The following is a 27,445-nucleotide window of genomic DNA, read 5'->3' as shown; positions in this document are numbered from 1 at the left end:
ACTGCTACAGTAAATCCTAAAGCTATTCATTAATGTCAAAAAAAAAAAATCTGGAATTCTATAGAAAAGGARTATTTTTGATCCATGGTATTTTCATCATGTGAAATGTTACCATGAATACTTTTTGCTGTGGTATTTCCTTATTAGCTTCCATGATGTTTACTTACTCCATGGTGTGTTGTTCTAGCCGATACCTTAAAAAAAAACTTAGATTTTATCTTCAGGTTGCRTAAGAGGCATGAAATCTCACGTGAACAGCATCATGTCTTCTTGTTGTTGTTTTAATATACTTTTGTGGTTTCAGCATCACAGAGCATAGAAAGCTGAGGAACGTAAAGTTCTGTGGATGTAATAATAGCATAATAATTACGTATTTAGGCTTCACCAATGTTATAAACAAAATAAGCAGTTTTGACTGGGCTTATGCTTTAAATTCTTCTTCTGTGGATTAAACATCAAGATCTCTCTATGGTTCAGAGCCACCACTAATTAATTAATAAGCTAATAACTTCAGAAATCTGTTTTGGTTGCTCCTACAGTTTCTGACTGTTGCCAAGTTACAGCCCAATTAGTTCCTGGTTTACTATCAAAACAATTTCTTAGTGTTTCTCCCTAAAGCTGCTAATATTTTCTGATAGAAATTTCAGTGGAGTTTCTTAAGTTTTGGCTTTCCTTCTCTTTCAGAAGCTAAGTGCACAATAAACTTAATAATTTACCCCATATGTTTAAGTGAAGCACAAATGACTGCCACAACATTCTAATTCTTTGCTAGCGAACCTAACATTGCAGAGTAGTAACAAAGAAAATACAAATTTAAAGACAAGACAGGGATACTTACTCCAAATTGAAACACTTTTTTGGATGTAATAATCTGCAGTTATTCAGTCTGATTATTGAAAGATGAATTAAGTAACTTTCTTTGTACTATTTTAAGCTTGTACATTTCTAACTTTACCTAGTGACAAAAAGAAACATGAATTCAATGGGTGAAATAGCCTTCTTACCTACAAAAAGAAAATGGCACAGAAAAAAGGCTGATCTGGGATTTATAAATATTCATGCTTTTAAATAGAAGCTGTTTGCGAAAGTCRGTATAAATCTGATGAGATCATAAAAGACCAAATGTTGTTAGAGGCTTGCTGGCAAGTCTGGCAAATAATTACTCTGAGAAGGGCAAGGCACATCAATGTAATCCCTTAAAATAATCTCCAAAAGAACTCTGATCTTGAAAATAACTTTTATGAATTTGTTTAAGGATAAAAAACCCCCTGAGAATGAGATACTAGATTAAATGCTTATAATACAAATCAAAGCAGAGGGAGTAATAAAATTTTGATTCTTAACCAATTTTTGGCAACAAAAAGTTGTGAAATATAAGTAAATCCACACATGGCATTAAACTATTAAGACATTTTTGTAGTAATGTTAACATAGGTATATATCATATGCCCTAAAGAGAAATTTTGAATGCAGACTTTTCTGCAGAAATGAAATAAATGAAAACAATGAAATACCTGGAATTCAGGAGGCCAGTTTTGAAAACAGTATCAAGAATGCCGTTTTGATTTAGGAAGTAGCAACTTTGAACTGTTACCCCTGAACTAAGAACTTGGAGACAGTAACACCTGGTGTGAGAAGGTGTTTAGCAGGCTCATAGCACTCTTGCTCCTGAAAGCTGCTGCCATATACTGCTCTGCCTGCCTAGATACAACAAATATGTTGTATTTTTACAATATGTAAAGTATTTGAAGTTTTAAAAGCCTCTCCTTACAAAATTAAAAGCTAATTTGAAAAATTAAAACACTTCTGTGACTGCAGCCTCTTCTAATGCAAGTGCCCTGATTGCTCTTTGAGGGATCCCCATTGGGCTTTGCAAGGAGTTCCGTCCAGTGAGAGTCACATTTTCAATCATAGCAYGCATTAGGCACTTATTTCTAAATCAGGTTTTTTGTCTGTTTTAAAACTGCTTTTATTTTTTTAGTTCATCTTTGTAATTTCTCTTCCTGTGATTTACAGCACAGATTTCCTTCTATGCCAGATTTCAGCATTTTGTGTTGCCTGAATATAGTTGTTTGAATACAATTGCCAAGAAACAATGGGTCTGTGTTTAGAGTGGCTATTCTTGTTGATTGTTCACATATCTTTTTTCAGTTTCTTGAACTGAGATGGAAACAACAAAAATACATGGATTTTATAATATAATAGGTCCTAAAACCTAGGAGAACTGACTAAACAAAAATAAATGATATGACTTGATAATCTGATCTCATCTTTTGTTACACATATGACTCTAATACCTAGGCACTCTAGTATTTTTTTAAAATTAGAAATTTTCCCCAAATATTTTTCCTTCTTCTTGGAAATGGGGATGTGTCTGCATACTTGAGGCTGTCTAGCTACAAAAACAAAGAACACTTAAGGATTTGATGAAGGTGATTTCTACCAGATGTTTTTCAGGAAGATTGTATCCAATTATTTTACATATTTGTGATTCCTGACAAAACTGTGCGAGTCAAGAATTGGATGGCTCATTTAATCAGCTGAATGGGTCAGTGCATGCAGAACTGATGCCACTTAACTTATGCCCAAGCTTCACATGCATGGGTGGCTGGCTTTCACATTTTGAGGGAGGAGGGACTGCATTTGGGGTTTTTTTGGTTTTGTTTTTAATTTCTTTCTCCTTAGTTTAGTTATTACCATGGATAATCTTCAGCTTTATTACATTTCAGTGACCATTCTACATCACGGCTGTGTCTTTCCTGATTTTCTTCAGTCAGCTTGCTTTGCATCCTTCATAATGACAGCTTGTGCAGCCTCCATTAGCACATCAATATCTTTAAAATGTGAATTTATATCCATGTTACTCACTTTTCTTAAATATGCAAGGATAAGGCTATATGAAAATTATGATCTGCTCCAGAATGTTTTGCTCTCATAAAGCTAATAAGGAATATTCCTATATTCTTGCAGATGAACCCTTGAACTTTCTGTTAYCGTTTCACATGAAAGAAGTAGGCATTCGTAAAATGACAGGACCATTCAAATTGAAAAGTTCTGTATCTACCTGTCACCTTTTCTAAATACAGTGGACAGAGATACATTAGTGCATCACATTTGCACAGTAGCATGTGACAGGATCTTCGCGCTGACATGGCAGTCAAGTGAATTGCCGTCATTTTGCACTCGCGCTGCAGTTACGCAAACAGTATTTCACAACAGGAGCTGACTAATGGGATAATCTCACGCGAAGGCGCAATGCCAGGCTCCAGATGAAAGGTGGAGAGCRCTGAGCTCCCCAAGGGTGCAGCCAATTAGCACGTTCTGTAATGTGCTCTTGCTGTCATGGAAGGAGATGGTCATTKCCCTTAAGCTGAGAAATATTCAGGCGCTTTAAAGGAAATGTTTTGGTTCTTGTGAGCTGCTTTATATATTTCTCTCCAGAACAGGGAAAAACTAGGTGAAATGCCTGTCATGTTTTGGAGTATTAGARTACCTAACTTTAGGTAGAGCTGAATGTATTTTCCTTTCATGCTCATTGATTAGATTGGTAAAGAGTCGCTCATTGATAAAGAATTAATTACTCCAGTGTTTAGGTTTAGAGGAGTCTTGCTTCCTTCCTACCCTTTTTTATTCTTCCCCCCCCCCCTTTTAATTAATAGGGATTACAAAAGTATTTTGTGTTGTAATACCAAAATTAAAATTAATTTTATGATATCAAAACCTTGGTTGAATCTGATGTTTTCCCAACCCATCATGTAATTTTTGACTAGCTGATAAAAAAAAAAAAAAAATAGTAGTCCTGGAAATATCTACCATTTCTACATTATAGAATATAGTTTAATTTTACACAATAATAAACGAAACAACACTTCTACAAGATTTATCTTGCTTGTAATTTACTAAAATATCCAGAACTAATGGAGGAGGCCTACAGTAGGCCATGTGCTGTTTTCTCTTCCCACATAACACCTTTTAGCAAGTTTTCTTTTTGTAGACTCTTTTTGGAGATTCTATAAGGAAYTTCTTTGCCTCTACAGTAGCACTTTCTTAATAAGATAGCTCCTTTCTTCTTTTTTCAGCTCAGAATGCTGTAGGAGTCGCATCTTTCCAGAGCGTGGTGGCCTTTGAACACACTGAGCAATATGGATTTGGCTGGGTCCTATAGATGTGACATCACATAGATGCGATGATTTGGACATAGAGGGAAAATTTTAATTAGCATGGATTTTTCCTGATTAAAAAAAGAGCAGTCATATCAWATCAAAAAAAGGTCCATCTATCTAACCCGATAGCCTTTCTCTGACAGTGCCCATTTCTGCATGACTAGGGAAGAGGATAAAATGAAGACAATAATGTAGTGCTGCCACCTCAGCATGTTGTCCCAGCCTCCAGCAAATATGTCTCTCTAAGCCAATGGTGATACTTTTCTATGTAATAGCTACTGCCAGATTTTTTCCTGTAGCTACTTTTTGAACCCATGTAAGTTTTTACTATTCATAGTCACGTACAATAAGAATTTCCCAAGCTATTTCTATGCTATGTTAGGAACTTGCTGGATTTTTTTTAATTGTATTCTAATTTCATTTGAAACCCTTCCTTGCTTTATTAGGATGGTAAATAGTTACTCCTCTTAATAAGTGCCTATGTTGCTCATAAAAGCAAGTCTATTCTAAATACCAAGAACATTTTAGCATCATGGATTTCTATCGTCTTATTTGTATGCATGTTTGTAAATGATAAGTATGACCCATATGGTAGCTTTCCAGCACTTCATACCCATGCAGTTTTTCACAGGAAGAAGATCTAATTTTGAAACCTGTAAAATAAGTAAATGTTTTTAAAGCTTCGTAATTTAGGAAATATTAGCTCTTTGAAATAGTAGCTGTTTGCAGAGTGAGAAAGTTGTTGAAGTCAAGAACTTAGCAGAATTTACAGACATTTATATAAATAATGAGAACAGCCAGAGTTAGACTGTGGTGATGTTGTGCTAATCCAGCTGGTAATCTAGTTTTCCATAGTGAAGAAACCTCAGGATTTGGGGATTTTGGCCCTGATAATTTGGGTGTTATTCTTCCTTCTTCTATGCTCCCCCCCCAGCAAAAGAAAAAGAAAGGTTGCCTTTTTTTCTCTCTAAAGCTAGCATAATTGCTGAAGCAGACTCTAAAATGACAAGAGCACACAGTCCTACCTGCATCTCTGTAAGCAAAACATSTAGGAAGGCTGTGCTGTCTCCCAGCCCTGCGGTTTGCTTGGGAATACTACTAGTGAAAGCTCTGCCATCAGCCCACCTTTCTGACAGAGCAGCATCTCTACTTGGAGTCGCTGCTTAGCAATGGGCCATAACCACGCAACTCCTGGCCACTCATTTGGGGCACAGCCGCCAGGCTTCTTCTCCAGGTCAGAGTTGGACTTCAGCCATAAGGCCTTTGCCCAAAGGCAGACATCCAGCTGAGCTCCCATAGTATGAAGAGGACTAGGCTATTTTGGGTAAGCAAGCATTTCAAAAACTGTTGACGCAATTGTAATATTCCACCCTTGCAATTTTGGGTGATGAGTGGAGCTTCACTTGTCCTGCCCAAGCACTAGCTTCCCTAGTAGATAGAGGATGGAGATCTGCCCATTTTGAGCCAAACTTTTAACCTGTGATGTGAAAGGGGGTGCTGTGAGATACATTTCTGCCTTRGGATGGGAGAACTAAAGAGTAGAATAGCAAGACCTTCTTCTCCTGGGAACGGAGGAACTGCTGAGCTAGGGGGAAGACTGGGAAGCATACAGTGAGGCCAGCTGCCTGCTTCTCTTTGTACTGGGGATTGCAATTCCCCTTTTCATTCAGTCCAAGAACTATGATAACAGGTTGACTATTGGAAAAGCATTTGTCAAGAATGTTGAGGAGTAAAGGAAAAACTTCTTAATGGGCATGAGAACACAGACCGAGTATGGCTTGATGTTTTCTCCATCATAACATGCTGGGTAGTGGTTTTGGCGAGGGTGTGCTACTGTTAGCTTTAAAGAAGTTATTTCCACAGTAAAGATAGTAAAGGCCTCAGGAAGAGGAAAGGTTTTTTTGACTCTTTTTTACATACTGAGATGCAGTTTCTTAGATTTTTTTTTAATAGGAAAAAAAATCTTTAGCTGACCAGCGTGCTCAGATTGCTGTCTAAACTGGGATGAAGGCCCAGAGCTGGTGCTGGCACACTAAGTGGCTGAGGAGGTGACCTAGAAATTCATTGCCAGTCATTTTGTGCCTCAAAGGCAGAGGTGTTAGGGATACGCAGTTAGGATTTTTGACAACAGCAGACCATCAAGGGCATTGAGCTGTGTATCAGTGGCCCAAAGCTTGTACAGATAAAAGACTCTCACTGGAGTCTCGGTCACATTGACTTGCATTTGTTGCCTCCAATATAAGGGGCATCTTGATAGATAAGGCAGTTGAATGGGAGCCTTGATTGTGTCACCRCTCCCCCAGAACACCCTCAGCAAAATCTCCAGTTCCCTTCCTGCCATACATTTCATGAATGTTAATCTATCATAATATGCCTCTGTAGGAAAAATAATGTGGATGTTGAAGTGCAGCTGGCTGTTAGGTATGGTTATGTGGTAATCATAGGAGCATGTCTGGAAGAGACAAATGGAGTACAAGATATGTACTAAAAAGTCAAAGGCTTGTTGAATCATCGTTTTTCATCTTGAACAGTCTTGAAAGATGCTGTTTTGGCCGCAGTGAAAATGCAGAAAAGGTATTTAAGGTAGAGGTGCCCTTATCACCTTGGGACTGACCTACAAGAAGAGGATTGATCTATCCATTTTGTCCATCTCTTCTGTAAACTGGCAGAAAAAATCCATTTTGTTAGTTGGTGCCTAACAATCTGCAAGCATGTGACTTCAGGTCAAGGCAACATTACCTGCGCGAGCATTAATCATCCAACATCTCAGACCTTTCAAAATAGAGTCAGAAAAGCAAACTGGACTGTAAAATTGTTATTGGTGCTGGAAGCCCTACTAGGGCAGAGAGAAGGCTTGATTCCTGTATACATCTCTCTAGCAGAGCAGGATGGGTGTGAGAGAGGGCTCAAGGGGAGTGCTGTATGTGTGCTACCCTTAGGCTTTGGTGGTTGCGGTCAATAGTTTGCAGCCTTGGTCTTTTGCATCTTCTGAAACATATTAATGGAATTTGCTTTAAATTAGTTTGTGAAGTTTTTAATCAATGTAGTTWAAAAAATGAAACCCCTCTTGAAATGTCTATTCTGAATATATCTCTATAAAGTGGCATCTTTCTTTGGAATATCTGGACTTTGAAAGCAGTTCTGACACATAACAGTGCTGAACAAGGGTATTGCATCTTTTCAAAGAAACACAAATGCGCTGAGCTGGAACACAAGGGTTCTTGGTTTCATCACTGAATTCTTTGAATTCTGTGTCTTCAAGCATATTTTCAGGGAGCCAGTTCTACATCTTTGAGATGAACGATTAAATGAAATGTTAATTTGCAACATCATTGAAGAATATGGATATGTTAGTGCAAACTGTGCTTTTTGCCATCACTTCTACTCACTGCCTGTAGCAGAGTGAGCAAAACAGTCTTGTGCTCTGCAGGACAAAGACGAAGTTGCTGTGCAAGTGCTTTGTTCCCCCCAATGCTGGTCATAATCTGCAATCTCACAGTTTTCAAACACTGTACTCACAACCTATTGTTGTTGCTGCTTTCTGGAAAATAATAATTCTTTGTATTATATTTGTAAAGTATTCTGAAAGCCTAGTAGTGAATGACATAGGAGATTAGTTTGTAATAATAACCTTGCCAAAAGTGGAAGTCATACTAGGAAATTTTAAGCATCACTAGAATATAAGTTAGCCTGTATGGAATAGGTAAGATACTACAAAATAACAGAAATAACTTTATTATTACCTAACGGTAATGTTATATGAACAATAAAGAAATATTTATACAATAAAAAAAAATCAAACCTTTAACATTTCTAAAGAAGGGAATGTATATGTGTATCACTTATATTGAATCACTTATATTATTAACATAAGGTTCCGGTTCCTATTGCTAGATTACTTCTAAAATAAACAGTGCATTTACTGGGAATGTTTTTTGCCAGCTGATAAAAGAGCATATACTTGAATAATAATTAAAGTCCTTATTTTGGACTTTGAAATTTCTAGGGTTATGTTAACATCCTTAGTAGATGATAGCAGCTTAGTGTTCTRCTACTACCCAAGTATTTCTCACAAGCTAAAATCAAAACATCGGTCCTACATTTGTTACAACATTACTTAAATTTGTCCATTCTCTGTTAGAAACTGCTTCTACTATATTTTTATTTTCAAACCTTTGTGTTTCAGGAGAAACAAACAGAAGCTGAAGAATAATTAGAAAATATCATTTTAATACAAACCATTTTAGATAGTTTGCATTATCTAATGAAAGCTCCTTTATAGAAATGCTCTTGTATTTCTATTCAGTTTTCTTTTCATTTCTACTCTTGTGTAATGCAATTGACATACTTAGTTACTGACAGTGAAAAGCCTGTTGGCTGTAAAGTGTTTGAAGTGAAACATGCAATTAATATTGAATTTGCTGGGATAAGTGTTCCATTTCTTATAGAGCTTCTGATACCCTTCCTAGCAATAGAGGAAGGTCTGTTAGCATCTGGATTAGTCACTGAAACCAAAGTCTTAAAGGCCACCAAGGGAGTAGTAAGAGTCACTGTCTGAGCTTCTTTTGTTGGATTTTAGCTATTAGTGTTTGAATTATTGTWAAAGGAGAGCACATTAAATAGCTGGATTTTTAAAAATCTCTCACTATAATGTGCATTTTATCTGATTATTTAAAAATTGAAWCATACTTTCAATAAATACTGTTGCTTTAAATAGTTTAAATAGTTTTAGTTCAAATCTATTAATCAGTACAAATATATTACTTCATAAAATAGCACTTTTTGCAGCCTTAAAATAAGTGATTTGTAGACATCATATGTTGTATCTTACCTTTCCTCTGAAGAAAGCAAACATTCCCTCTAACATTGTTCAATCAGTCTTTTGCAGTCATATTTTACTCTTTTCGTGTATAACATATACTCTTTAGTATGTAACACAACACTTGGCTGGGTAATAGCAGTGCAGTGCTCCAAATGAAATTAACTTGGCAAAATGCTTCCTACCCCATTAATAATATTTCTACTTTTAGTTTGAGTTAGCATCTAACCTAAACTCTGGGTTTTTCAAATGTGTAGGGTCAGGCATAAATAAACACTCATTTGTTGAGCATCTTTAAGTGCTCTTTAACAAAACAGTATATTAGTAGTGTGTGGAGTGTACAATTACTGTTTACTTTGAAAATGATTTAATATTCCTGCCCAGTTGAGGCAAAATAATCTCACTCTGTTTTTGAGAGAGTTGGAATTCCAGCCTGGGGAGCAGGGGACTTTTTGACTGTGAAGATTGCATTCTGCAATTTTTGAGTTCTTGTCCTTTCCTGATGGACTGTTTCTGACCAAACTTAGTTCTTCATCCATCATGGTCTGTATACCTCAGCTCCATTCACACTTCTCTTTGATGCTTCTCTACACTTTTCTTGCACTTCCTTCTTTCTGTTTAGCTTAGCCCTTCCTAGGAAAAGGAAAAAAAGCCCCACGAAAACAAAACAAACTCTAACGTGTTTGCAGTTGTCTCGTTGCTTATCCTGCATCTGCATTACATACTCCTCCCCTGAYTCTGGTCTAGCCTGTGTCCCTGTTGGGGTAGCACCTGCTTCTCTAAATTAGTACTGTATCTAGGTAAGTCCTTGTAAGGCCAGGTGTCAGTCCTTAGGCCAATAAATGAGCATGAGTGATAAAATACATCTTCCAGAAAAGGATCTTGTTTCAATCTTAAGTCTTCCGGAGAGAGAATCTCATGTCTTGTTGGTGCCTTGTTTGAACAGTTCAAAGAGATGAAAGTAGTCTCATTTAAGTTTTGGCCGTTTCAGTCATGCATCTGCGAATTTTCAACTATTTTAAAATGCCCAGCTATGATAAAATTTACATGRCCCTGTGCTATTATAAGGAAATTCCAATCAACTCACGTGAAATTATATTTCTTCCTGCTGTAACCTCCTACTCTGGAGGGGTTAATCAACTTCAAAAGTCAAAATGGAAGGAAAAATGCGGAGCTTGCTAATTAGGCAGGGTGCAGTGATTTTGCATAGAATAAGTGGATGCATGTGGTTGTGAGTATATTTTATTCTCTTTGCTACCCAGCTGACTTCTTTCTTTTGGCAGTGTCGTACTGGGTTGAACTTTCCCCTGAAAGGAAGTTCACCTGCTGTAGAACAAACTGTGYCCTTCTGAAACAACCATGCGCGTTCCCTAGGCTGCTGTGACAATTTTTGTCTCCAAGTATCTTAAATACTATTCAAAAATAAAAAGAATGAAACAACAGTATGAAGTAATGAAGAGCAAAGTACATAAGACAAGTTTAGGCTCCTGATTTATAACTGGTTTATGGAAAAGAATTTCTAGTTGAAGTAAACTACTGTTATCCAACCACAAATATCAAATTTTAAGAAGAAGCAAGAACATCTCCAATAAAATTGGAATTGAGTCAAATTTTGTATTATGATGGAGACTTGAGCCAAATGTGTGTGTGTGTCCCTACTAGGACAAAATTTGTTTTTCACGTAGTGCATCTGAAGAYGATAACAGAGATTTTATGGCTACTAATGTAGCCTGCATAGATAATTATTTCTTCAAGTTCTCTAGAAAGAAACAGTGACCATGAGGTCACTGTAAATGYCTTTTGAGACACTGAAATTCCCATAATGGTTTTTCTGTTCTTTCTTTCCTTCAGAGCTCAGAGAACATTTTCATGCTGATGTGTTATAAAAATGATTAGAAAAGATTTTCCAGTCTCTCTCACCTTTTTCTTTTCCCTTTGTGAAGAGTGCCCTTGGAACAAAATGATCTTTCTGTTTTTCAGAGCCTTTTGAAGATTTTTTTTTTTTCAGTGTAGTGCAGGCTGATACGGATCTTTGCATCACCTATTTGGCAAGAGGGCGACTGTTTCTTTGTCCAACGCTAACCTTCCTTCTCTACTCATTATCTCTGGTGACGGTTGTTTTAATTGAAGTTATCCCTTTTGAAAGATATCTCCAGCCCAGCTGATTATTGATTTTGAAGGATCTGACCTGTTAAAATTTCCCTGCCAATGAGTTAACCTTCTTGCTTGAAGGTGAATTCAAACAGAGTGACATTTCTAATTTCCTAAGCGATGTAGCCAAAGAAACTGTGCTAAATTGTTATAATGTTGGTTCTGCCTTTTCAGAAAATAAGATTTGTTATTTAGCATGATGAGACTGAGCATCCTCCTTTGTCCTATTTAACAATGAATCTTTGCTCATTTGAACTTGCTTTTTGAAATGTTTTAAAATTGATTTTTTTTTTTTAATTGCCAAAAGGCGCTTTCTTTTTTTGAGCATTAGTCAGACTTGTCTCTCTCTGAGTTCTCTTWTAAAGTTACACTCAGGAGTTCGGGTCCAGGTGATTGTATTAACAAAGTGAAGGATGTGAAGTTGGGAAATTATTTAGCTAATAGATATTTGAACCTGACATAATAGCAGCATTTCAGCAGTTTTGATGAATTGGTTTGCAGACAGGTTTTCAAATACTTTTTTTCCTAATTTCAGCTACAGTAGCTTCTTAATAACTACACGATGTCCTGAACTTTCTACTACCATCAATAATCATAAATGATCAGGCCCTTATTCAAAAGTACAGATGTCCTCCACGTACATATTTTATCCTTTAAAGCAAATGTGGATGTGGAATATTCCCCCACTGTGTGGAAAAGAAGTTCAATATTTATCTAGTATTTTTTGTTAACAGAAAGAAAAATTGTCAGAAGTAACTTACGTACACTTACATTGTTTTATGAAAATAAAACTTAAAGAAGATTTAATGCTTATGGTAATCTATAAAGAGTGCATTATAATGTCTACTGAAGTTGTAATCCTAAAAATATTTAGACTTGAGTTTCTACAGTGTAGTTGATATTTAATGAAGTGTGAATGTGCATTATACTTTTAAAGTTTATGGGCATATTCCAGTAGTTACATTTTTTAATTCCATGGATGGTTTTTGTAAAATACAGATACAGAATCTATGGTATGGAATTAAAATTATTAACTGTCCCTTGAAAGATACAGACTTTGTACCAAATTGTATAGTTCTTGAACATAAATCCTTTACAGATAGCATTTTCTTACTGTCTACTTAATGTATTTATCCATTTGTTATCCATAAAATCTTTTAGTCCTTAGATACTCTTTTAAACTTTGATTTTGTGGGATTAGAAATTGAAATTCTGGAAAATATGTAATCAAATACTTATTTCCTTTTGTATTTGATACTGATATGTCTATATTTCAATTTTCATCTACAGTTAGACTAGGTATGGTAGTCTCTCCATAGTGTTTTTGCCATGTTTCATCGCATTTGTTTTAAATATAGCCTTGTTTTATTTCAAGGTTTGGTTAAATTATTCCTAAGGTTCTGATGATGATAAGAGTTTTGTCACAGTGAAGACAAAAGCCATGTAAACCATTTTCTGTTAAGTATAATGGAAGCCTTTGGTGTTAAACCTGCTATAATAATGTGAATTTGATTTACTTTAGCATTTGAACCCCTTTCACAGAGGTATACCTGGCGGAGGTAGTACTCTCCTGTTTATCATCTTTCCTASATGGGCTTCTAGATTTCTGATTGATTTTCAGAAAGAGCAGAAACCAAAAGGTGGCTTCCTTCATCCTTTTACTTACTGTAACAGTACGTACAAGAGATGTTGGGCTTTCTCTTGCCCTGTTGCACTTTATGCTGAGCTGTCCAGATGAATTTCCTCTTTCTTGTAGCATTTTTTTTTACCTGTGCAAGATTTCTGTTGCACTTCTATGATATTGGGATTTCTTTCATAAAATTTCTATATTTTTCCAAAAATGTGAACAAAAATTTAAACTAAAAAAATGGTTCTGTAAATAGCTGACTAATATCAAATGATGCATATTATATTACATTTTCCTTTCAAGAGGCTCTTACAATATCTGAGAAGTCCAAAGGGCCACGGTTTTCTTGAAGACTCTGAAGGTGGGCCTATTTTTGTGAGAACAGAAAAAAATATGTCTGTTGTATAATGGAAGGCAGCTTCCAAAGGAGAAGTAAATCAACATAAAACCCCAAATTTTCTTGTATTTGCTTTTCTAGATAAAACAGGCAGATTGTCACTGATACCTGGTTCCTTTCTCAACTTCATCATTTTGCACATTTGAAGTTTTCTAATGCATTTTCCATCTCTCACCTTTTCTTAGTTGGGAGGTTTGCCAACATAATAACCAAGCAAATCCTTCCAAATGTACAGATGGTCTAAGGTGCCATTTAAAGAAATGAACTAAAAATAAGAATTAAAAAAATGTTTCAGTTGCTGTTTAGAGATTCTTCTGGTTTTGGTGTTCTTACAAAATGACGTCAGTGAAGTAACATCAGGAATCAACGCTTGTACTGGCAGTGGAAATGTAAACCTCTTTTTTGATGTGAGAATGGGAGACTAAAGCAGAGGTCAGTTTTTACATTAAAATAYTTTTTTTTYTTYTTTTTYTTCWKCWKYTKYWGMAKARYAKYWWTTTTTTTCAGTAGTGACCAGCTCCATTTTTAATAGGATATTAAGGGTTCTTGTAATAAATCAGTATGATAAGACCAGATCAAGTCATGTATTTTTAAGCAGTCCTCCTTGCTGTGGTTAATGAGGAGTYCTATTTAAAAGCCAAAGTTATGATATGGTCTGATATGATGAAACAGCTGGCTACATCAATATTTCATAAAAGATATTACTTATTTGTAAAACAAAATTAGAAAAATTATTTTAAAAGTTCAGTAGATTTATTTCAGCATTACAAATATAGACTTAATATAATTGTCCAATACATTTGTCAGGTGAATCTAATTAATATTCACTTTTGACTATTAATTATTTATTTCAGTTATGGTTGGAATCAAAATGATTGATTGTAGTGGGCTCAAAGGAAACCATTAATTATTTTATACAGAGTGCAGTGAATGGTTTCCTACTGTCTTGACAAAACTCTCAAAACTAATATGAATCTGTCTTTGATCTACAGTGCTACCTTTATTTAGAATACATCTGTATAGCATAGTCGTATTTCCTTCCCATACCTTTAAGTACTAGGTCTCTATGATGAACACACAACAGGTTTAGGGGAAAGTTGCCATTTAAAAATTGAAAGTGGATTTCACAGGAATTTGGCAAACTGCAGATGGTGATATAAATAATAAATGAACAGAGGATATGCTTGGGAGAATCTGTCTCAGCAACACAGAAAGTCTTAGTGCACTTCGAAGATTTATGACTAGATTATTATTTCAGTCCAGCATATAGTTTAAATAATTGAAACATTTAAAGGTAGATACATATGTAAAATTTCAATTTTATGTGATGTTCTGTATTTAGAAGAAGCAGTTTTATAAAACTTTGCTTTGTTCTAGTGAATTACAAGAAAACCAAAACTAGGACAATTTCAGAAAATGATCTAAGTTGTATTCATTAAGYTCAGGTCTCTCATTTTATTCCATTGGTGGCAAAGAAAACTCCTATAAGGAATGCAGAGATACCTCCTTATCTGATCCTTGAATATCAGCTCTCTCCTGACTAAGAAGGCAGAGTGAAGATGCAGATGAGAAGTATGCACGCGGGGCTCTGTGGATAAGATTTCTGTCAGGAAAGAGGAGCAGCTTTTCATCTGGKCTTCTTACTTTTCATATTAAAACAGACCTTTCAAGGCAGCTGGGATTTTGGCAAAATCCAAGAGAAAGCCATTGAGTAAACTGTGTGCTCGCAGACAGAAAATGACAAGACGCRTATTCCTGCTGCTGTTTGCCTCACACGTACAGTTTTTCATCARTAAATCTAAAGCGACTTTAAAAATTAAGATTGTCATCTCTGCTTTTCGCATAAAGAAACTGAAGTGCAAGGAGACAAAAATGGTGTGCATAGATCATCCAGCATGCTAAAAGTAGGCTAGGTGCACAGCTTAAATCTGCTTCCAACTTTATGCAACTAAATTGCAGTTTTATAACTAACTTCCTGCAGCCTCATCTGACGTTACATCTTCCAGGAAGTCTGACCCTTTAAAAATGTCAGTGCCCCCCAAATACTGCATTTAATTTCTGATGTCTCATTTAATTTCTGATGTCTGGCTTTACTAGCATACTTGAATTCTTTCCTAAAAGCTGTAGCCGTAAATTTCTTCATAGTTCAGTCAAGAAGGTTTTCAACTTATTTGCCCTTGGCTAATACAAGCGCCAGCGGGGATTAGGAACCGCTGGGCTGGCACGAGGGCTATGGCCCGCGTCGACTGATGGACCCTGTGGCAGCGGCAGCCTTGCAGTGAGCACGTCTGGCCACCAGCGCCCCAGCAGGATGCTACGATGAACGAGGGGAAGAAATGAAGGGGCAGGAAAGTAGGCAGAGGCACAAAAGCATTCTCTTGAGCTTGATTTGATTTGAAACAAATATTTTATCTTCTGTTTTTTTAAGAGAGCAGGCTRCTTGTAATGGAGAAAATCATGTTTAACAAAGTGAGTTGCCAAGTGATTCATGGCAGCATACAATAGTAGGTGAAAATGAGTTGACTTAAAGCCTGTGTAAGGTGTTCAGCATGGCTGATTATTCTGAGTTTGCACTGGACTCTACGCACAAATAAATTCTCCTAACTGTACCAAGTAACTGATTTAGCAGCATATGCTGATGCCTAGGAGTCAAGATGAAGCCTATCAGCATTTTTTTCAGTTGATCTAATTGGGTTTCACTGTGGTTAGAAGTAAAATTCAATTAAAAATTCAATTAGGTGAATTAGTGCRAAAGTCTACAATTCCACGAATGCTCACTAGCAAAGAGATTTTCACACTGAGAGGTTTTCTTAGATGTATTTCAGTTAAAATGCAGCAGTTTCCACAGAAACTTGCTGTGAGATCTGTGAGCGATTTGAATGCAAAATACCAATGAGGAGAAAACAGTGAATCTTAGCTCAAAACCAAGGAGAAAAAGCTAAGATTAATCTATACAAGTCAAACCCTCATCTTTGACAGGCAGTAGATCGTAAATCAGTTTTCTATGTAGTCTATCCCATACAATTTGATTCTGATGCAGATAGAGCTGTAAAAATCTGCAGGGATACAGATAAGAATCGTTTGTGGTGGTGTAATTGTTGCTCATGTAATTTAAACTTTCACTGTAAAATGCTAGTATTCAGTCATAATTACAGACTCCATAATTTTTGGAAGTCATTACTGATTTCAGAAATTTGCTCATAATTGGCTCTGCTGTTTGTGGAAGTGGTTTTAATTTTTGTTCCTCCACATGCACACACCACATAAGGAAAAGTAGGTTAATGCAATGTATTTTCTAGCATTATTTTTCTGATACCTTGCACAGCAGTAAGACATAACAGTGAATTTAAGAGTTTCTCATGTGATTTCTAAAACTCATCTTCCTCAGGAGGCAGTTGAGAAGCACATAGACATTCTTGCTGTGGTGTCAATGCATGGGTATTAATTATATTAGAAAGGTTGTACAAACATGTCTGCAGTGATATTTGAGTTGAATATGGTGGGAGGCTGGGAGAGCACTACCAAAAGCATTTTATATGCTTTTCCTATCTCTATACTCTCCTCTAGGCCCGTGCTTTTTATTACTGTAGATCTGACACAGGATAGCTTTCTTGCATTCTTAGAAAGAGATGCAGAGCAGCCTTGAAGAATTAACAATCAAAAAAGATAAAACAGATGTGCATTGGAGAGATGCAAGCAAAGACTGATAGTCTTTCATCCAACTTACGAAGCCTGCAAGCAAGTTTGCTGTGTTTATATTGTGTGTATTGTGTGGGAATCAGCATTTTGTCAGGAGAATCTTATGTGGCTTTTCAGTCAGCACTGTAATTTGAGAGAGAGTGTAAGGAGAGGAATTTGAAAAATACATTAGAGTGGCTTAGCACCACTTCTCAGGAAATTGAGAAACGTTCATGAACCAGCTTTACGCATAAACAGACTATGGGCTACAGGAGACTGTACTGCATATCTTACAGTATCAGAAGTATTTATTACAACCTGACTAGAGGCTCAAAGCAATGTAATTGCTTTGTAGAACTCTATTTCTCTTTAAAGCATGCTGCTTCGATTAAATATTCCTTTCGTGTATTCATTCAATATTCATTTGGCTGTTACTGCTATACTATGTTTAAGAAATATATACAGTTAGAGGAACTAATGCTAAAAAAAAAAAGGTTTGGAGGAAGAACTGTTTTAAAATTTGAATAATGCTTTGAGAATTAGCTCAAGTTTATTATAAGCCTAAAGAAAAAGATTTCATTACAGGTTATGACAAAAATACAAAGCTAGATAGTTCTGCACTGTGGGCTATCAGCCTTTCATGTTTGTGCACATGCTAGCGTATACATAAGATTATCATGTTGCACAACTACTGAGAGCTGGAGGCTCTCGATAGCTTTGGTGTAGATAGATTTTCATGGTGTTATGCCTCTGTACATTCAAATTACTTTGGGAAGAAATGTGGTATGGAGAGTGCAAGCCCTCCTGCAGTTTATTGAAAAAATTGAATCTGCAGCCAGAACAACAAAGCAAATACAATGATTTTTTTTTATTATTATTTTCATATGTTGAATTAGCAGATTTTCAGACCTCGCAGTCTGGGGAATGGAGAACTAGCATTATAATAAATAAAGGAGAAAATTATTAAAACTGTTATGTTTCTCTATGTGTTTTGCATACTAGAAAAATATATACTATTTACTCTCCCCGTATCTACAATAGATGAAAAAAAAATTCAATATCAATGTTAAGGAGGGAGCAAAGCTAAAAAAAAAACAAACAAAAAAAAAACACTTCACCAAGAGAAACACAATATTAAAATGTTAAGCTACCATGAATTATGGCACAAAAACCCAATGCTAATTCTGGGAAGGCATGTTAAACTCAAAATTTTTTTCTAATCAGGTGCACAACTTTGTTCTAGTGACAACTGTTTCCTAATGTAAAAAAGGAGTACTTGCTGTACTCCTAAGTAAATAATAAGTAAAATTTGGTTCTAGCAATTCCTGAAAGTTTAGTATGAAAATTCTCAGTTAGGGAAGCACTGAATAAGTCGTGATTTTTGTAATTTTTATGTCAAAATATAAAGTGGTATGGTTACTCCTATGCTTATTTGTTGTGTGTTATGTTTCATGACTTTATGAGAAAGTTTGAAACAGAGTTATGGTATGTTATTTTACCATAAACAGCATTGAAAACGTGTGTGCATGCACTTTCCCAAAGGATATTGGCGGGGCAGAAGGACCCACACTTGAAAAATGACTTAATAATTATATGCAAAACTGCACAGCTAGAAAGTAATCTAAATGCCTGATTTTTATATACCTTGAAGTTTGCCTTTGTCCAAGTGTTTGAAGGTGGGTCCTGGGAAGCTGGGTGAACACGGTCTGATTTATAGGTTAGATTCATCTACATCACAGCATTTTCTTCAAATATTAGTTTTCAGATTTTTTAACTTGAAAAATACAAACAACTTCAGATTCTGAAATTATTTTAGCTGCGGTGTGGTTAGCATTCTCACTCGCTGTCAGGAAAAAAAAAAAAAGCGTGACCTAGGTGTGAAATCTTTTGTAGATATATTTAATTTTCCATTATCTTCCAAATCCTGTTATGTTTTGCTCTGTTGAGACTCCTTTCTTTTTATGTCTGTCTTCCATATCCCAAATCTGTTTTCTTTGATGCAGACACTGTCTTGTCTGCTCCTTTCAACGTCTGAAAGAGAGCTAAGAAAGACAAAAGCGCTGCAGAGAGAGGACAGCCAAGGTGGTGCCTGGTTCCCCCGCAGGGGAGCCTGTGCGGGAGCGAGGCCTGTCGGAAACAGGGCGCCTGGGGCGGGGAGGTCCCCCAATGCGTGGGAAAGATGTAAAATTACAGGGTTTATCTATCGATGACCATCATCATCTCTCTTGGCATTCCTTATAGTGTGAATTAGGGAATCTGTGTTTCCCAGTGCTACCAGTTTGTCGTGTTGGCTCTGTATCAGAGTCTATATATATATATATATATAAAAGCTATCACAAATTTATCTAGCTTTAAGGCATTTTGCTCTTTTACTTCCTCCTAATGCAGGAGACAATGTGTCTGTATTACTGCTACCCTGTGCCCTGTTTAGCCTTTCCTCAATTAGCTAATGCATGCAATAAAATATCCGTTGCAACAGCAGTTGTTTTCCCTTTATCCTTAACTGTGTAAAGCAAGCGTAGCTAACGTAAGCGTACAATCCCGACTTACACCCATGCTTGTTGCATTTTCACTTAACCGAGTGGATCTGCAAGTGATTCTGGCTGCAGAGTGAAGCCGAACCTGCGTTATCCTCTGTGGGCGGCTGCTCGCGCTGCTGCTGCTAGCCTGGCCCCGCTCTGGGGGTGCCCCTGGCGTTCAGCATCGTCCCCCGAGCCCCCCGAAGGCTTTTGCACCTGTGGCTTTCTCACCCCTCCTGAGATTTGCTGCTCTTTCTGGGGCTGTATCTTGTAATGTTTGTGCCCTTCTGACCGTCGGTCCCGTTTCACCCAGTTAAGCTCCTTGGCCCTCGTCACAGCTTCCTCTTACTGTAAAGAAATTGGGGGTCTCTGGTCTTATTTAAAGGTAGGTTCCATCTAAACTTAAGGAAAATAGATTTCTGCTAATCAGTTTCCCAATGGTCTTTTTAAATGCAGTCCTCTCAAAATACTCAAAAGTAAGCTGTTTGTTGTGTTGTGCAGCCCAAACTGCACAAACTGTCAATTTTTTAATTAGCAGTTTTTTAAACTATTTAATTTTGTTAAACTGTTTAATGCATTGAAATGTTAATGCTCTTACAGATACCAAAGCAGTGACGCAAGATGGGTCAAAACCGTTTTTGCTGAAAGTGCAGCAAAATTCAGATGAAATCAGTGAAGAAACTATCAGTGAAGGGAGTAATTCCTTGCTTTATGCTTTAAGGCATGCTTGTTATCAGGTGTTTGGGTCTTTTGTTTGAGGGTAGTTGGGGACTTGCTTTGTTTTGTTTTTTTGTGTGTGTACTTCTAAGGGAGAAAAGTTGCAGGGATTTTCACACAGCCTTATTTGCCCAGGATCTGTGTTCAAAAGTTGTTTCTCATTTAGATAGCGACAATTTTAATACCTGAAACAATGTATTAATGTGTAAGATAAGATAGTAAATACTATGATAGCTTGCTTTGTTCTCACTGTGATCACTCTCTGAAATTTCAGAATAAATTTACAGTAATGGTAATTTTGGTAATGGTAATTTCACTTACTTTCCTGTTCCCTAACAAAAATAAAAGTTAATCCTCCAAAAGGTTAGAAAAAATCTTAGTATTGTGTTTTGCAGCAATCTGTTTCAAGACAAAGAATTACAAATAACATTTCAAACGCACTATGACTGCAGTGATAATTTCCAATGCTATAAGAAGCTAACTGCCTGTTTATTTTTTTAATTACTGTTTGTAATACACTGATTAAACAGTAAACTGATAAATGGTGGTATTTTCACGGTACAAGTACAGGCAAGGCACAACATCTAAATATGTTATATATAAAATCCCAAGAAACACTTGGACACACAGGTCCCACTGCCTCATGGTGACTGAATCCGTGCATAGGAGGGAAAGCAGAGTAGATGTACAAAGACTGCTTCAGTGGGAGATGGAGAACCTAAAGATGTTCATAAAAAGCAGATTAAAACATCACATGTGATCATGAGGCCTTGATTTCACTAGACATCTCTCCTAAAGATTTTCTGTTATGAGTAGTGTTTGATATCAGCTGAGGATTTCTGGAGGAGCAGCTCCCCTGCACCAGTCCCCCACAGCACTGTAGTGAAAATCCCATGATGGACTGGCTCCTGCTAGATGAATCTTTGTCCCAAAATGTCATATTCACAAATGTTTACGGGTCGTGTTAAGTATGAGACTTATTCTTGATAACTGAATGTCTCTCCCTGTGTTCCTGTTCTCTGCAGTCTGATGTGGTAATTTAAAACTGCAAGTCAGCCACATATGTACAAAAGTTTGCAAGGACTGCCCCTAATAATGATTTAATATAAAAAAATGGTATGTTGTGGGTGATCTATACTTGTTATACTTCATACAAGGTGGATCCTCATGCTTCTGAGGATCATCTGAAGTCTCTACCTTATGATCTTTTCGTCATGTATGGAGGATCTTCAATGATGTTTTCTTGATCAGGAAAAGACATGCTGTGAGCATGCAGTAGGTGCTTTCTCTTCAATCTGTGGCAATCAGGAAAAAGAAAACAGTGGGTTTAGTACACTTTTTGATGCATTTCTTTCTTGTGTGTTATTTGGACAAAGTTGCAAAGACACTCTAGTCAGTTCAGAGATGTTTCTTGGCCTGCTTCTGTGTTTGTTTTAGAAAGATAACTGTGTCTGGCCCTGATGCTTGCAATGTGTTTGAGGCCGCCAAATTGGAAGACTGCTATTGCAGGCTCTTGCAGGCATCAGTGAAAAGAGATAGGTACCTGCAAAGAGAATTACAGGAGTCTCCTCTCTCTCTCTCTCTCTCTCTCTCTGGACTATATAAAGAACCGATGGCAACAAGCCTCTTCGGTTAGGTACTTAAGGCTAAGAGCAGTAACTCTTGGCCCTATAAACAAAAGTGGATAACTGAAGATTTCAAAGCAGCGTGCAAATTAAAACTGATAGAAGTCTTGGTTAATGTGGCTGCCAGCAATTGCTTCCACATGAAAAAACAGTTTTACTGTTTCTCAGAATAATATTGATCAAAGTAAGTTTCAGTTCATTTGTTTTTTCATGTTTTAAAAAGCTAAAGAAGGTAACAGAACTGAAATTTCCCTTCCAGCTCCCACCTCATAAGACAATTGGGTTAAAGTAGACTGTTGAGACTGCTGAGCTGTGTTTTAAGGTGGATTCATTTGAAGTTAGCTTGAAACTCACTCTCACTCTTCTAATAATAAACACTAAGTATGGGAAATGTTACTTTCCTCCTTCTTTTTTTTTTTATTTCTCCATAACCCCAAAGAGAAATGTCTTCTTGTTGTGAAGAATGGTACCCATTTCGATTTTTGTTTAGTTTTAGAAGTTTTAATACCTTGTTGCATTCTTTGAAGAAGTGGTTGGTGAGCCTGTCTRTAGAGTTGGAGAAATAGCAGGCATGCAAAGGAGAGAAGGTTTGGGAAGGTGCTGGTGATGGTGGGGATGCAGGTGGCCAGGCTGTGGAGGATGCTGGATTTCTGGGGACCGGTGAGCACAGGACAGARTTTGTTGTCACTTGGAAAGTCGCTGAAGTGGTGAGCAGCGCAGGCTYGCCGTGGAGGCRCAGGAGGCAGGCTGAAAATTGTCTACTACTGACTTTATTTTTGTTTTCCCTTTTGGTTGCAACTTGCTTTCTTCAAGAAACCCCCATCATTGAGTTTTACGTTTTTATGCAGATGGAAGTTGATTTGTTTGAGTTTGGAAACCCTTCAGTCTTTTTAGGGATTTTGCTGCAGGGGAAAGTGCTAATAGATCTACTGCAAAATTGTGGCTCACCTTAAGGCTCTATCATGGTCATATAAAGTATGCATTAGAGTGAAAATTTAAGCTGTTGTAGAACTTACAGCTTTATGCTCTAACTAGATTATTTTATACTGAAACTTAAAGRCTGTATATATAATTGCACTTTTCCCTTATTGTATGAAGAACTGAATCAACTTAGATATAGGGGTAGGATCAGATAGATCACCAATATTAGCTGTGTGACCTAGAGGTGCTGAGTAGTAGGTTGCTCAGAGGTTCGCATAAATGTGGTTGGTTAGTACTTACTAGCAATGCTTTTATAAAATTGCACACTACTTCACAACAAAAGCAGAATAGCGCTGTGTTTAGTAAATGAGCCTGTTTGTGCACCTCAAGGTTCCTCTGCACTGAAAATCAAGTCCTAAAAGCAACCCTATTGTAATCTGTTCAAGGAGCTTATTTGATGCCCAATTATCACACCCATGTGCAGGTTTTTTCTTATATTTCTTTCATATTTATATTAGTGAAGGCAGAATTTAATGCATTGAGGTTAAAATTTTTAATATTTGCATTAGTATAAACATGGTAATGCATTGGATTTGCAATGCTTAGCTGTCAAGCAAGCTTTCTTGGATAATTGATGATTTCAGGTTTGGTAGAATCCCAAAGCAGCAGTTCTTCACCTGGAGTATAGTAGTAAAGATCTGACCAGTAAAGAGGGGTTCCTTAATTGCACACACGTGTTATACACAGGATGCAGTGATGTGATAAGACAGGAGTTTGCAGTTTGCAAGACAAATGACTTAGCTGTATGTTCAGTAACTATTAAATTAATATCTTTGCTTTAGTTGGTGGTTTTATGCCATTTTATTCTTTTAAAGTCAGTAGTTATTTTCAAATAGAGTTTCAACGTAATTTTCTTTGGAAATGGTATATCTCTTAAGTCAGTATAAGTACTCTAAAAAATTAAATACAGAAATGATTGTGTTACTTGTGGAAGGCTGGTTAGAAATAAAGTAGGGTAATCTTGCTGAAATGGAAACTGAAATGTATTTAATATTATTTATTTTCCTGAGTATCTAGCTAAACCTTGGAAACCCTAATTCAAACTTAATCTGCAAAAAACAGCAGAGGAGTTTCCATGCACTGAATAGGTCTCTGCCAGCTGGCATTRCTATCTGGTATTAATGCTTAGGATTTTAGAACCACAAACAAACTGTTCAGCTGCAGCGTGCCTCAGCGAGTGTCTGCTCCATGAAACGGCAGTGAGGAGCACAGAGGCTGAGTGCAGAGGCCAGCATCAATCTGGTCCCCACACTGCTACAGCAATTAGTGTTGGATGAACAGTTGACACTTCTGGTGAAGTCAATGAGAGTTTTAAAGTCCATGGGAATAGGTAGTAGGATACGGCCTCATACTCCTTTCAATCATTAAATGAGAAAGTGTTTTAAATAATTTGTATCTGTCATAATTCCTTTAACCTACTACCACTATTCCTTTAATAACCTGCTTGGGAAACAACAGAGGCTCAGCCCTGCAAATCCTGCAGCTCTGCTCACGCAAATAGTCTTGTTACGGTCACGGGGTCATTCAGATGAAAAGGATTGCATGATCTGGCCACAGATTTTTTCATGAAACATTAGCACTTCGCAATCAGAAAAACTGTCTTCTGGATAACAACTGCCTGATAAAATTTGCATTTGTTTAATGCAGGTAGACATTTTTTATTTGGGAAATCGTTGTAGTTGTTTTCCTGAATGCTTGATCTTTTCTTCTTTCATAGTAAGTTAATGCAAAATGTATAAACAATGCTTTCCAGGTTAGACCTGTTTGAGGGGGTCTTAAAAACAGAAAAATACCAACAGCATAATGTTGTCTTTTCACAGCTAACAAAGATTCAGTTCTTTACCCTCTGATTTGTGCAATTTGTGCATTTAATCTCGTGAATGTAATATTTTTTAAAAGGAAAAACAACTATATCATCATGCAGGTATATACGGTTTAATTGGTTCTGTTACTGTTGTTAGGATAATGTGGAGTACTTACAGATTTAAAAAATAATAATTTATGTTCTTTTATGAGTTACCAGTGCTGGTAAGTCTCTGTCTCCCACAACATATTCCATGCAAGTCATTTCACGCATTGTGTGGAATAAACACTCCTTTAACCTACTTATGTTTTTTATTGTGGTTATAATAGAGGAAAGAGCAGAACTGGTCTACCATGACCTGAAATGGCCCCTATTTTTCAGAACATATTTTGATGTTGCTCTCATTACTTAATACAATATAGAAGGAAGAGAATRTGATAATAGTTGGCATCAGAGTATAAAGAATAGTACAGTAGAAAAACTAAGCAAAAGCTAAAACAATCAAAGAAAGGGTTTTCGTGCAGATGAGAGATTAGATAAATGCCTTGGAGGGAAGGACTTTGTGTAGCATCACGCAAAYCAAAACCATATGATGATTGTGACTTCTCAGTTCCCCAGTGTGATTAATCCCTCTTTATGCTCTTGAAATTAAGTATTTAATTTGTCTAGGCCAAAAAGTGAAATACATTTGTTATCATAAAATTAGATGATGAATAATAATCCCATACTAATTCCTTTGCGGAGTTTCTCTAAGGCTGATATTTGTAGGGGAGCAGGAAGCGCATAAGTGGTTCTGTGAGCTTTGCTCCATGATAGGAGAGCAAGCACGACGTCAGCATCTCGTCTTGTTTTCCAGGTCCGTGGGGGCGATGCATGGGAGACGAGTGCGGCCCGGGTGGCATCCAGACGCGAGCGGTGTGGTGTGCCCACGTGGAGGGCTGGACGACCCTGCCCACGAACTGCAAGCAGGTGGAGAGGCCGGACAACCAGCAGCACTGCTTCCGCGTGTGCGACTGGCACAAGGAGCTCTACGACTGGCAGCTGGGCAGCTGGAATCAGTGCCGGCCCGTCCTGGCCAGGGGCCACGAGAAACCCGCCGAGTGCCTCAAAGGCGAGGAAGGCATCCAGGTGAGGGACGTGACCTGCATTCAGAAAGTCAACGGCGTCCCGGCCGAGGATGTCATATGCGAGTACTTTGAGCCCAAGCCTCGGCAGGAGCAGGCGTGCCTCATCCCCTGCCGGCAGGACTGCATCGTGGCCGAATTTGCCCCGTGGTCGGAGTGCTCCAAGACCTGCGGCAGCGGGCTGCAGCACCGAACCCGCCACGTCGTGGCTCCGCCGCAGTTCGGTGGCTCTGCTTGTCCCAACCTGACTGAATTTCAGATCTGCCAGTCTAGCCCCTGTGCTATGCAAGAAAGCATGTACAGCCTAAACGTGGGACCCTGGAGTGCCTGCTCGGTGCCCCACTCGCGGCAGATAAGGCAAGCGAGGAAGCGAGGGAAGAACAAAGACAAGGAAAAAGATAGAGAAAAAGCAGTACGGGATCCTGAGGCTCGTGAGTTAATTAAGAAGAAGAGGAATCGAAACAGGCAAAACAGACAGGAGAACAAATATTGGGACATACAAATTGGGTATCAGACCAGGCAGGTTACTTGTACTCACAAAAATGGGAAAACTGCAGCTTTGAGGTAATCACTATTAATTAATTTGCATATCTTTATTTGTCTCTATTTGCTTTTAAGTAAAGCATGCAAAAACTGCACAATGGTGGTATTTTGCACAGGCCTTAAGCTCAATGTAGCACATGCACTATTTCCAATTTGGACATCCCTCTCATGATCAGACGCAAGCTGTGCTGATGATCCAGGCATCACRTAAAAGTGCACTATGAAACTACACTAACATCATAGGCTTTGTTTCTCTAAGCAAAAACTGTATGTGATTTATCAAATGGCTCTTCTCTTTCTGTGGGTTTAGGCAGGTCTTTAGTCCATAGGAAGTCACACACATTAGGAGCCAGTGATACCCACCTTCCTGCTTTTAACGCTTTAGGCAGAAGGAGTAGCAGGAGAATCAGATAGGTTTGGCAGCTAATAGGCGTAGAAAACAAAGAAAGATGCTGCATGAGAACACAGAAGCTATTCCTTCCAATATTTTCTGCTTCAAAATAGAAAAGCATATTGTTTGTCCTTTTTGCCTCCTATGGCAAAATTTGTCAAAAGGAGACTGTGAATCCTCTGTTTCTTCCACGTACCTTCGTTCACATGTTTCTTTCTCTTTTGCTATCCTTTTTTTCTGGTATTGATGCTCCCTTCCCATGTTTTATTTTACATATATATTATTTTTCCAGGATTTAGGCAATCACAAATGTTTACTTAACACTTTCCATAGGCTTTTGAGTACATTTCTGTCACCATATTATTTTCCACTTGGCAATTCTRCCCGGCATTCTCTTACTAGCTCATGTTTTTTCCTTCCTGTCCCCTAGCATATTTTGCTTCGATTTGAAACCTTTTGATTTCTCTTTTACCTTTTCCTGTCTGTGATGTGATTCAGCTTCCTTTCCTCTAGAACAGTACGCAGTTAACCAATTTAACTTCAACTGTGAAATGAATGAGATCTTGCTAAATCAGGTTGACACCCACTGCAGCTCGATTAGCATTTATGAACTTTTTACTAGGATATTTTACTCTGAGCTTTTGTAATTAAAAATCCTGTCACAGAATTGTAATTGATTTGACCATACCTGTGCAAAAGCATATATTATAGTTTTTTTAGTATAGTGGACAGGTCTTTTGAGTATATTTAAACTCAGAAGTTCAAGTAAATAATTAAAAATTTTCATTTCTACATGCCTGAATGTAGTGTCTAACAACAGGACCCACATCCCCAAACACAGTAAGTCCTGACTTATTTACAATCTACTTATATCCCAAAGTGATATGAGTACTTCATTTTCCTAAC

The 27,445-nt window shown here is 37.4% G+C and overlaps 1 protein-coding gene across 4 annotated transcripts in view; it reads left to right on the top strand.

Moving 5' to 3' along the window:
- The window catches only part of THSD7A (thrombospondin type 1 domain containing 7A), a 204,333-nt gene that overhangs the window by 51,507 nt on the left and 125,381 nt on the right, over positions 1–27,445 (top strand). For all 4 annotated transcript variants that reach the window (XM_085310555.1, XM_085310558.1, XM_085310556.1 and 1 more), the window contains exon 2: positions 25,338–26,169. In XM_085310555.1, the coding sequence (XP_085166681.1) occupies positions 25,338–26,169 (832 nt within the window). The remainder of the gene's footprint in view (positions 1–25,337; positions 26,170–27,445) is intronic.

This window comes from Rhea americana, unplaced genomic scaffold (assembly GCF_003343005.1).
Source record: "Rhea americana isolate MKP2758 unplaced genomic scaffold, rheAme1 scaffold_32, whole genome shotgun sequence".
In the NCBI taxonomy this organism is placed as follows: Eukaryota; Metazoa; Chordata; class Aves; order Rheiformes; family Rheidae; genus Rhea; species Rhea americana.
Note: the sequence above shows the minus strand (reverse complement) of the source record. Positions and strands in the feature narration are given on the sequence as shown.